Genomic DNA, 12,100 nt, shown 5'->3' on the forward strand with positions numbered 1-12,100 from the left:
ACAGACAAAATGTCCTTATGGCTGAACCGCGGCAAACTTCTTCTCGCTGGTTCCCCATGAATGTGGTCCCAGAAAAATAAACTTAACCTAGGTTTGAATTACTTCACCATAGTTAGCTTCAAACGGACATATTGCTTTGACATTTAAAATTAGCTTGGTGGTTAAGTCTTCATCTTCACAAATAGCTTCTGTCTACATAATATAAGTTCCCCTACAATCAATTAATCTTGTACGTGCTCACACGTTTCCAAAATTCAGCTGATGCTTAATCAATAAAATAAGGCATGGCACGTTCGAAATCTTGCAAGAAAAAAGAGTTTTTAGTCAATATAAACTTTGTTTTTAAAACAACCAGTGTTATGTGGCTGGTGACCTATGGAGTTAGTCCAGTCGGGACAATCAAATTGTAAGCTTACACACATAAACATTTTTACTTATTTTTGTTGGTTTGGTTTCTGATGTTCTTATGTTTCGTTGATTCTATCGCACAAAAAAATTTTTTTTAAAGAATTTACGAAAAGCCTATTCTGGCTCTTTCATTAATCATAATCTAAAAAAAATACATTTATGCGGACAATGAGAATCGCAAACGGAATCAGACAATGCTCAAAAAAGTAAAAACAAAGTTTTCATCGGACTACGACAAGAAAAAAAAAACAGAGGAATTAAACAAACACAAAAGTAAAAACCAAAAAACAACTTTCGAACATGATGCAAGCTGGTAAGCGTTTTCAACGAAAGAGAGTAATAAAGATGCTATGCATCATAGATACAATAACTAGTAAAAAACATTCTATCGACCTTTTAAAAGACACCAAGAACAAAGAGTCCTCACGTCGACTTTGAAGTAAGTGGAACCCCGACAGCGATCCTCACACCCACTGCAAATCGGTCGAGTGCTACTCTTGTTGCCAAGAATTTCCGCCATGTCACGATAGTTATATTTAAAAGTAGAGCCAGGCTTCATATAAACATACCATCCGAATAAGCAATGCAGATGAATAGTGATGCAACATTTGTTGCACGTGTAGAACCATTCTGCCGGCTTCACTTCCTTTTCGCATTCTTCACACCAATACTTGTCTTCCGTGTCTTCTCCATAACAAAGAGTGAGAGGATGTTTATCATATTTGTAGTGTAACTCATTTGGAATCGTAGCGCATTCATAACAAATGGTAAACTCGCATAGAGTACTACATTGTAGACGATTCTTGGTAAGACCTCTCTTACAACCATTGCAACGAAAAGGCTCATAGTCGTAATTGAATGGAGCGATGAATAGAGGATGTTCATGGAGTTTGTTGGTGCTATACTCAGGAATCAAAAAGCAGCAAACATCTATCTTAAACCAGTTAATTTGGCAATCCTTTTTATCGCACTTATACTTGAAACCAGTGGACAGTCGAGAACTAGCTGAGCACTGCAGTTCACCATCATTGGGTAGAGGAGACGGGTCGAGGATGATAGAATGATTATGCAATGCATGATCCACTTTCTTAGGTAGAGAAGCACACACTACGTGGAGAAAAAAGTCACATTGCATACAGTTGTAGAAATCATGCAAGTGGATAGGAAGGACACACGCCTCACACTGCTTCCTTGCGTCTCGTACACTATCATACTTCTCGAGCTTTAGATAATGTCCATGACTAAAATGTTCTATCAAACCATCACCTACCTTCTTGAATGGTGAAATATCTTCAATTTCACCAGTTTCTTCCGGTTCCCATTCGAGTTCTTTCCCGTCAAATGTCATCACATGTGTTGCACATTTCGTATGGACTACGTAAGAGCAATCCTCGTCTTTACAAGAATACTGACCGTATTTAATGTCGACGGTCTTGTAGCAGATCCGACATAATGACATTGGGGGTGGAAGGTAAGGAGAATAAGAGAGCCGACCATATAATTACATTGGAAACAAGCATAACTTGCTTCCGACGCATTGACCAATCCACAAGCATCACAAGGAACTAAGAGTGGACGGGGGAAAAGGGCGAGTGAATGGTGATGGCCTTTTGGGTTTTCAATAGTTAGAGGTGGTATGCTTTCTGTGCACATGGTATCCAAACAAAAGTTACAAATAGAACACCGGTAGAAACTGTCCTTCTTGGATGTGAACTTGGTGTTGGTATGTAATTCCCACACCAAATACAGTTATCAAATATACTACCCTATCCAGACTTACCAGGATCTGCAGATGTGCCTTGGTCTTCATAAGGGCCTTGGTCGCTTATATTGCTGCCGTCGATGATATTTTCATGCTTTCCATAGGTTAAAAAGAGAGGGTGTTGGAGGTGAAAAGGATGTAATATTTTTCTAGGAATATTTACACATTCTTCGTGGAAATCCACTTGGCATATGGTGCAGTGGTAGTGGAAACCCCGAGAAGAGGTGGATACTTGTTTCCCGCATGTAAAGCAATTGGACTTATTGTTTTTGCTGAGTTTAGGGAAAAGGGTGTAAGGAAGAGTCGGATGAGCCAAACGACATTCTCTTGTATATAAAGCAGCAGGATGTAGATTCCTATTACTCTCTTCCATTTCTTTTCTGCTTTGGGTTTGATGGATGTTTCTGCAAATTGACGACCACCCTCTATATACTTTAAGAACTGTGAAAGTCTGTTGAGTAAAATAATATTTTTCTTTTTTTCTTCTTACACCAAAAAAAAATACTTATTTATGGGCTTCTAAATAAAAGATAATTTATTGCTACTAGTGACCGTATGCAACCAATGGATGTATTTTGATTAAAAGAAGCTGTTAATTAGATTCATGATCTTATTACTTTATCAAGATCTACCGCTTGCAAAGGGAGGACACATGTTCACTTTGACTAGTGAGATAAGATTTGACAAGATTATTCAGATAAGATCGTCATTTCATTTTGTAAGGGAAGTTAAGTCCAATGAATGACATTAGATGTATGAGTCAAGCGAGCTTAATTGCTTCACTAGGCCATTTGCTTCTCAATACTCGTCCTGAAAAGACAAAATAAGGTATTAACAAAATATACATCCAATAAGTGAGAGAACGTGCATTTTCTTAGAAAACCACATCGGTTTGATTAAATAAAAAATGTGAGACTTAATGCCAGCACACTGCAGGGGATGCTTCCCCGAAGTTCCATCCAACTTTAGATATGGGTTATGTAAAACAATTGCTCAACTTTAGATATGGGTTACTAGTGGTGTTTTGTTTGCAAGGTTCCAGTTTAACAAATTGAATGTTTTCTCTTCAATGTGGTTCATGTTCTAACTTACGGTGGACTGACTACAAGGATATATATAGCCTTGGTTGAAGTTTACTTTCAACTTTTCAACTCCTTACTGTAATAATGTGAAAACTCATGAATATAAAACCTTGAGTTTAGTAAAAAACTGAGACTATGGCCCTCATTGGTGATCCATTTTTAAGATTTTAAAAATGTTTAAAGCCTTGACAGTTAATTTTTTGTCAATCAGACTTTTTTGGCTTTTATTTTTTTAAAAGTTCTAAAAGTCATTTTTTTTTTCTCTTCCTTGTTTTCCCCTTTTCTTTAAACGTCAAAACCCAGACTTTAAAATTAAATAATTTTTAAAGCATTTTTTTTCACCATTTTATATTTAAAAGCTATCCAAAAGTATATATAAATATTTTATATATTTTATTTTTATAAATTAATTATTCTCATTTTTTCTTCTTTCTTTTAAGACCCATTTCAATAATAAATTTTATTTTTTCATCATCATCACTAATAGTAGTATAAAAGAGTTTATGAAATACATTATTAATAAGAAAATAACATTCAAACAATACATGGAAGGTGTCCGTGATGAGACTGCTAATGCTATGTGGGCTAGTCGTCGCTAGTTTTTTTTGTTGCATTATTTAAAATTTAATAAGTTAATAAATTGATGTCTACAACTTCAATTATTTATTTATTATTCTTATAGTTGTTTGTTTTTAATTAGTTTTCAAACAAAATTTCATATTTGATTGATTTATATTTTTAAAAATTTTAATTTATCATTAATAAAATTTATTTGTCATTAAAATCTTATTAAATTAATTTGTGACATAATATATATTTATTATTAATACTTATAATAATAATAAAAATAACAGCTACAACTTTAAAAGTTGTTTGTAAAGAATCAGATTTTAACAGTTAAAGTTTCTACAGTCAAAGCATCAACAATCAAATTCTCTACAGCTAAAATTTTAAAGTCAAAGTCTTTACAACCATAAGTAACAGCCGTTACCAATCAGGGCCTATACCTTTATAAAAATCCACTAATGAACTAGCATAAATCAGAAAGAATATTCATACCTAACATCAGTGTCATGGTATCTTCAGAGTCCTACTCATCATCAAATCCTCAGATTTTTGCTTGTCCTCTCAGGTCCTTCTGCAACACTTGACCATTCTCGTTTCTTGCTTCTACTTGACTCTCCAACGTTGTTGTTGTTGCCTTCATCGTCCTCGAGTGGAAGAGATGATAGCTCAGGGTGAGCTTTCGAGTCATATTCACAGGAACAAGGCTTTAAGAGTTTTACACCACACCCCAGTATATTGGGCGTTCTAGTTTCCGGATAGTTTTTCTTCTCCAAGCATTTGAACTCAAAACGCAATTTTCTCTCGGGGATGTTGTCTTCCTCCAGCGTGAAATAAGAGTTGAGTATAAACATATGGTTTCCTCGAAGCTGACAATGTGCATATATCTCTGGCCATTTATACACAGTGATAGAGCGTCTTCCTCTGATGAAACAAGATATTTGGAAATTACTATAAGGCACAGCATCAACCTCATCTCTCCGGTGGAGCACAACGCAAGCCTTAAATCTCAACGATCCATATGACTTCCGCCGGTTTAAATGAACAGTTAGAAAACTTCTTCTAGCTTGATGAGGAAAGTAGTCAGGCAAGTTACTACGAGGTAGGACCGCATATCCACAAGCCCATTTCTCAATGATTAGTTTACGCGCTTGTTGATCCAGGTTCCAACAGTTGATGAACTTGAGAATGAGCTTTGGGTCGTGAGATGAGCCATAGGGGGGAGACAAACTTTCAAGAGACACACAGTTATCTGCGTGCAGTTCTGACAGAGAGCCCGGAAGCTCTGGCAGCCATCGTAGATCAATGCAGTTTGTAAGGTCAAGGTAATGAACCTGCCGTACAACATGATGTGTAATACTCTCGAAACCATTCCCAAACAAACTCAAGTGTAAGGGGAAATCGTGAGTCTCCTCAGACGTAAATGTAGGTAAGCTGTTCTTGTCAATGTAGTCCAACGTCAAATTAAACTCATGCCACAAATAGAAGCTCTGGAAGATTTCTGCTGGGAAGTATTTTACATTTATGCAGCCTGTAAACTGAAGTAATTGGAGCATTCGTAACTCACAAATTCTTGGCGAGATCTTACGCAGCTTCATACAATATGACATCGTTAATTGTGTGAGCCTATAGAGATCAGAGATCCACAGAGGAATTTCTCGTATTCCTGTTGAATCCAGATGTAACTCAGAGACCGTGTGCGGAACAAGTGGAAACTCTGTAACATTTTCACAACCAGTCAAATCCAATGTATGAAGAAAATCCCAAAGGTTAAGAGATGGAGACACTTGTGGTATCATGGTAAAGGACACATTAAGATGTTCAATGTCACTAGAAATCTCTGGAAAACTTTTGAGTTTTGGGCAGTAGCTAACGTTGAGGTAACTTAGAGACTCCAAAGCGTAGTTTGATGGAAGAGGCTCTAAATTTCTGCAGGCTTGAAGGTCTAAGAAATCCAACATAGTAAGTGTCCAGATAGAGGGAGGAAGCTTGAGCAAACTGTGACAATCCCTCATATCCAAATGCTCCAAATTTACTGCTTCTGAAAGATTAGGAAGTTCTTCCAAGCTTGTAGACCCACTCAATTCCATCTTTTTTAGGCTTCTAAGCATCTGAAATCAAATCCAAGGAACAAACGTCAAAATTGTTGTTATTTGGAATAAACTCATATCATGCACAAGTGAAGGTTGTCCAGAAACTTACTGGGACTCCTTCCCAAAGCTTCTTTAGTTTGCTCTCTTTCATCTTGATTTCAATGAGACATTCTGGACGTAATGGAAATGACAAAATTTTCATAGGACATGATTCCCAGTGAAGTAACTTGAGTTTACGAGGTAGAGGCAAACAATCCAAATCTTCATGTAAATGCAGTGTGGCCTTGTCGGACCACCATTGTTTATAGAATCTTATAAATTGGAGATTGTCCATCCCTCTAAAGGCTTTCTCCTCTAGGAACAACTCGCGGTTTTCAGACATGTTGAGTGATATGCCTAAGACACTTCCTGTACCCTGGAAAAAATATGTTATGACATAAATTATAACAATTTGATATGCCTATGTGAATGAGATGATGTATTTATATTTACACATATTGACTTACAGTGCCATCAGAAAGAACATCACGAATCTCCTCAGAGTCTATAAGGAATTGACGTTTCCCAGGCTCATCAGCGTTTTTTTCTCGTGCGATTCCTCTTCCCATTTGTTGTAGCAAATGGTGCATCATGATATGTTTGCCACTTGATATAGACACAAGCGCTCTTTCGACAAGAACACCAAGTCCATATTTAACGTCCATAATGCTATTTTCAAGAAGCTGAATCACCCGATCCTCTTCTTCACCATTGAATAAACACGCGATATGGAGAAATATAGTTTTACATATACTAGTATCACCTAAGCTATCATAGCCAATTCTTAATATCTTATCAATGTCACAATGAAGACTGGATTTTAGGCGACATAGTTCATGTGCCCACTCAACTTCGCTTTTACCTCGCAGTGAAGAGCCTAAAACACAAAGTCCTAATGGAAGATGATTAGTGAGTTGTGTAACTCCAACTGCAAGCTCCATGAATCCTTCCGGAGGAGTATCATGTTTGAAGGCGGATCGAGAAAAGATTTTCAGAGCTTCATTGCCAGACGGAAAACTCACCTCATAAATATGCTTGATATCATGTCTCTTGAAAAGGTCTTTGTTTTCAGTGGTCATGATGATCCTACTTCCAGCGCCAAACCACACAAGTTCATTTGCTACAGCTTCTAGTTGCTCTAGTTTATCAACATCATCAAGAACAATAAACACTTTCCAGGAGTTTAGCCTCTCCTTTGCCACACCTAAATGATTTATCCTCATATCCTTGAGGTTGAGGATTTCAGAAAGAAAATACTTTTGCAACTGCAACTTGGAGCTGTAGTTTCCTTTGACATTCTCCATAAAAACACTGAGCTGAAAGTCGCTGGAAACTAGATCGTATAACGCTCTAGCAATTGTGCTTTTCCCAATTCCTGCAGGACCCCAAATCCCTACGACCCTCACTTCATTAGATTCCATACGTAACAAAGAATTCATCTTTGCTATATGAGGTTCCATTCCAACTAAATGATCAAAATCCCTCGACGGTGTGGAGTTCAACATGTTAGTAACGTCTGTAGCAATTTTTAACATCATAGCAGCTTCGCTATCCCTGACAGGAGAAGTATCGTTCCTTTATCAAAATTGGAACAAGAATTTGATACACATACAGAGAAATTAATTAGGAGTAGAAGATTATAAGCAGTATCATCCCATGTGACAAATATTGTAGATAGTTATTGCCTATCAACTACACATTCATGCAAATATTTCCCAAAAATTCAAGATAGCAAATGAAGAAGTCTCATAATACTAACAAAATTGATCCACATGGAAGATGAAACACTAGTGGAGAGAAGAGTACTAACCAATTATGTGAATGCTGGCCGCTTATGTTGGCAACATCAGTCAAAGCTTGCCTCCATTTCTGCTTCTGCTCCTCTGTTTTCCCTACACAAGTTCTCTCGAAAGCCTCCCCGAAATCTCCACGCTGTCTTCTTACATCAGATGGATTCATTTCGTAGAAAATTGGCATCACCTTTAGACCTGTAGTAGTTCTGCATTCCATAATCTCCAACAACTCGTCTAAACACCAACGTGAAGAAGTGTAGTTCTTCGTGAGGATGACGATGCCAATCCTCGATGCTCTTATAGCTTGTACAAGCTCAGGGCCGATGGACTCGGTCCTCCTGATTTGATAATCTACAAACGTGTTGATTCCTTTGCGATTAAATTCAGCGAGCAAGTGGCTGAGAAAGTTTCGACGGACATCTTGACCACTGAAGCTTGGAAAGACATCGTATCTCTGTTGACTAGGGGACAATAAAGAAGTAGACGAAGAAGCAAACATGATGGATGATGGAACCTAAGCATGTGGACCAGACAATCCAAAAGCCTAAACCATAGGTCTAGCTTTGTAAGAGAATTTAATTGTAACCAAATCAGGGCAGAGAAACCATGGCACTCATCTTCTCTTTATATCATTGAGTAAAGAATTTTGTTAAAAGTCAAAACCTTCATCTCCACTATTTCCTGGGGATTTCCATAAGCTGGTTGACTTGAGATTATCTATACCAAGTCTCTTCTTGGAAGGTATCACGAAATTTCTGAAAAGTGAAACCCTTGAGAAACACGAATCTACTCACAAAAAAAAAAAAAAAAAAACTCGATCTTACAGATAAATGGAATGTAAAGATAAACTAAAATAGATTTAATTATTTAAAAGCGAAATATTCGTATAGATGTCATCAGCCAAGACGGCTAGTTCAACAAGTTCATAGAATTGGTCAGAATAAAAACACAACCATAGCTATGTGTTTCTATAATAATCTCAAGGGGCATTAAACATGGTCAACAAAAAAAAAAACTAAAATCTACATGACTCTAGAATTGCTCCCATTGTCAACCAAACCAAGACTTAAAATGACTGAAGCAACTGATAAGTTATCAAGTAGCAGAGCAGCCAACAAACAGAAAAAAAGCAGAGCAACCACCTTTTCTCATATCAATCTATGGATAAACTCATCTTGCTCTGTCAGTCTGTCTATTAACAGGTTAAGAACATGAATGTGGACTAGGTAAGGCTAACCCATTAGAGTTTAACCCATGAGGGTAAAACACCATATAAAGCAAATCACACCTTTGTTTTCCACTTAACAGCACAATTCCAAATGAGTTTAACCAATAATATCTATAAACAAGAAATACACTAGAACCTTATTTGACTATAGCTGAACCCCTTGGTGCCGAGATTTTTTTAACCAAAGAGATGCATTCTATAGCAAAACCCTAATTTTAGTAAGCTCAAGTATTCACAATTATATGAAATTCAATATCGTCGACAAAAAAACAAATGCTCAAGACTTCACAACTCAAACCCTACAATCAGAATCAGACATAGAGACAAAAATGAATATAGAAATTGAAGCACGATGACATAATTATAGAAGAAATCGATGGAATCCACATCCTTGAAGAAGCAAACCAAACCCCTGGTTGAAATTTTTTCGTACAGAAGAACAAAGCGCTTAATAGAAAAATCGAATTTGTTTTTTTTTGGCGAAAAGAAAATCGAATAATTTATGTTCCGTTAAATTACAGTATTACCCTTTGACTCGGTGATACTTCAAAGAAACCAAAGTAACCTTTTACACATTGAATGTACCAAATAATGCATCATGATGAGTTCTCCTTCCCCAGATATAGAGATGAGAGACGTATCAAAGTCTGAAACCTGAGTCAAAGCTTGCGTCCATCTCTGTTTCTCTTCCTCTGTTTTCCCATAACAATTTTCTTCAAGGCTTTTCTGAAATCTCCAGTCTACTTTCTCACATCAGAAGGCTCCACGTCATATATATTTTGAATATTAAAAAACATATTTTTTGATATGTTTTGAATATTAAAACATATATATTTTGAATATTAAAACTATATAATAAAACATATTTAAAAATATATTATTGATAACTTGAATTTGCATCTTTAATGAGCCAAAGTTTTAAAGGTATTTTTTCTATTGGTATAAAAATATCTTTTAAAAATGTTAATTAGAAAATACACAATTACAAACTTACAATTCAGTATAAAATAGATATTTAAATTTACTTATCTAACCATATCACACAAACTTAAACCCTAAAAAATAAAAAATTATTTATAAACTGAATATTTATAATGTTACTAATTTGCTAGTTTTACTATCATTTTATTAATTAAGATATAGGTTGGGTTGTGATACTTGTGTGTGCTTTGTTGGGTTCAAGAGGAAACCATTAATCATGTTCTTTTTGAATGTTCCCCGGCATGGTATGTGTGGGCTTTATCTCAGTTTCCGACATGACCAGGGGTTTTCCCTTCGGGGTCGATCTACACGAATATGGATTTTCTTTTTTTTGGCGTTTCTCGGAGACACCTACTCCAGAGGTTTACCCATGGCTTTTGTGGTATCTCTGAAAGGTCCGGAATGATAAATTTTTGGGTAACCTGGATCCAAACCGGAAGTAATTCTGCGGATAGCGGTGGATGAGTCCAAGACTTGGTTTTTGGCACAATTAGAGGATGTGGCTGAGTCTGCTCCTTCGGTCCCAAGGAGTTCCCCTAGAGGTGGTAGTGTTTGTTTGAGAATTAGGTATCAGACCAGTTTTTTATGGGGCTCTTGGAAAGCGACAGATCCATATGCCGGACGAGGTTGGTTTTGCTCTCCTCCTTTGGGAGGGGTTCCCACAATAGGAGCAGCCAATCTCCGTCGTAGTATTTCCCCGCTTCATGCAGAGGTTGAAGCTCTTGTTTGGGCGATGCGTTGTATGATTGGGGCGGATAATCAGGATGTTGTTTTCCTTACCGATTGTTTTCCTTCACCTACAGAGTGGTCGGCGTTCGCGAATTATTTGGAGGACATTCAGGAAGATAAAGAAGAATTTGCATCCTTCTCGTTGATCTTAGTTCCTCGCTCGCAGAATGGTAAAGCAGATAATTTGGCACGACGAGTTCGTTCTGAAACTCAGCTTATTACCTATGTAAACGATGTTCCATCTCATTGGCTTTAAGCCAATCTTGTATACTGCTGTCAAAAAAAAAAAGAAAAAAAAAGATATAGGTATAGTACAGTAAATAATTAATTCATTTAAAAACAAGAATAAAATTGTAACCCAAAAAAAGAAAAATAAAATAGAATAAAGACACAAATAGAATTTGAACTCACGACCGCATAATTCTCATGAGTGCCTATTTGCCAAATGAGCTAAAGGACATAACTACACATAACCAAAAGCTAATTTTTAAAAAGTATTATGGGGCACGTGCCCCACCTGCTTACTGCCTAGATCCGCCCCTGCTCCATGTCGTAGAAAATAGTCAGCACAGTTGTCCTAAACAAGCTCTGCAGTCCATGATCAGCTGCAACTCGTTTAGACACCAACTCGAAGAAGCGTAGTTCTTAGATAGTATCACGACAGAGACCCTTGATTCTCTGATAGCTCTTACAACCTCAGAGTTGATTGACTCGCTCCTCATGATCCCATTATCTACGAACGTTTTAATTTCCTTATTTTAACCCTTCAAGAAAGTGGCTGAGAAAAGTTTTGCAGACATCTTGACCGGAGAAGCTTGGGAAGACATCGTACTTGTATAGACGAGATGATGAAGATGAAGAAGAAGAAGAAGAATCCATTCCTATGGAAAACACTTTTTTTTTTTGGTACATGATACTAGGATTTTTGTGTCTATCCTAGCAGGTTCAATTAACCTTATGCAGTTGTAATACTTAAGGTGTCAATCCAGTTGGGAATCTTTGCTATCACTCAAGATGCAATCAAGAAATCACAAGTCAAGCCAGTTCAAAGAGAGTGTTTGTCTAACAGTCCTAGAATGATGACAATACAAAAAAAACGGAAATGAACTATAGGATTAGGAACGAGAATGTATGACAAGAAGTAAACAATAGTAAAAACGAAAACGAGTCTAAGCATGAACAAAACCGCAAGATAAGAAACAGTCTCAGGAATGCAATAAAAATCAGGGAGAAAGAAGTCCTAAGGATGGGAGTAATTGATGTCGGTGGAGTCTCCTAGTCTACAGAGTGTTTAACATACGACAAGCAAACTATCCCTAAACAATGAACATCACAACTTAGCTAATCCAATCTCTTGGCAAAAGCTACTCAGACTCAACCACTTCCATACCTAGCTCTCGCTAGAGAAACATGGTCGAGCA

At 36.9% G+C, this 12,100-nt stretch overlaps 2 protein-coding genes across 3 annotated transcripts; both read right to left on the reverse strand.

The window, feature by feature from the left end:
• LOC104709203 lies at positions 468-1,909 on the reverse strand (the record flags this gene model as incomplete). The annotated part of the gene is made up of 1 exon (XM_010425854.2): positions 468-1,909. A coding segment is annotated over one exon (1,116 nt), but the record flags the coding sequence as incomplete, so codon positions are not given.
• Positions 2,815-9,438, reverse strand: LOC104706096 (putative disease resistance protein At4g11170). 2 transcript variants are annotated; one of them, XM_010422225.2, is made up of 5 exons: positions 7,759-9,438; positions 6,416-7,523; positions 6,019-6,324; positions 4,312-5,927; positions 2,815-2,980 (listed from the first exon to the last, which is right to left on the reverse strand). In XM_010422225.2, exons 1-4 carry the CDS (start codon positions 8,238-8,240, stop codon positions 4,353-4,355), a joined length of 3,471 nt encoding a protein of 1,156 aa, XP_010420527.1. In that variant the 5' UTR covers positions 8,241-9,438; the 3' UTR covers positions 2,815-2,980; positions 4,312-4,352. The 2 variants fall into 2 exon arrangements, with proteins under 2 accessions (XP_010420527.1, XP_010420528.1); XM_010422226.2 differs by having other exon boundaries at positions 6,416-7,502; positions 7,759-9,437.

Source organism: Camelina sativa, chromosome 8 (genome assembly GCF_000633955.1).
Source record: "Camelina sativa cultivar DH55 chromosome 8, Cs, whole genome shotgun sequence".
Classification (NCBI taxonomy): Eukaryota; Viridiplantae; Streptophyta; class Magnoliopsida; order Brassicales; family Brassicaceae; genus Camelina; species Camelina sativa.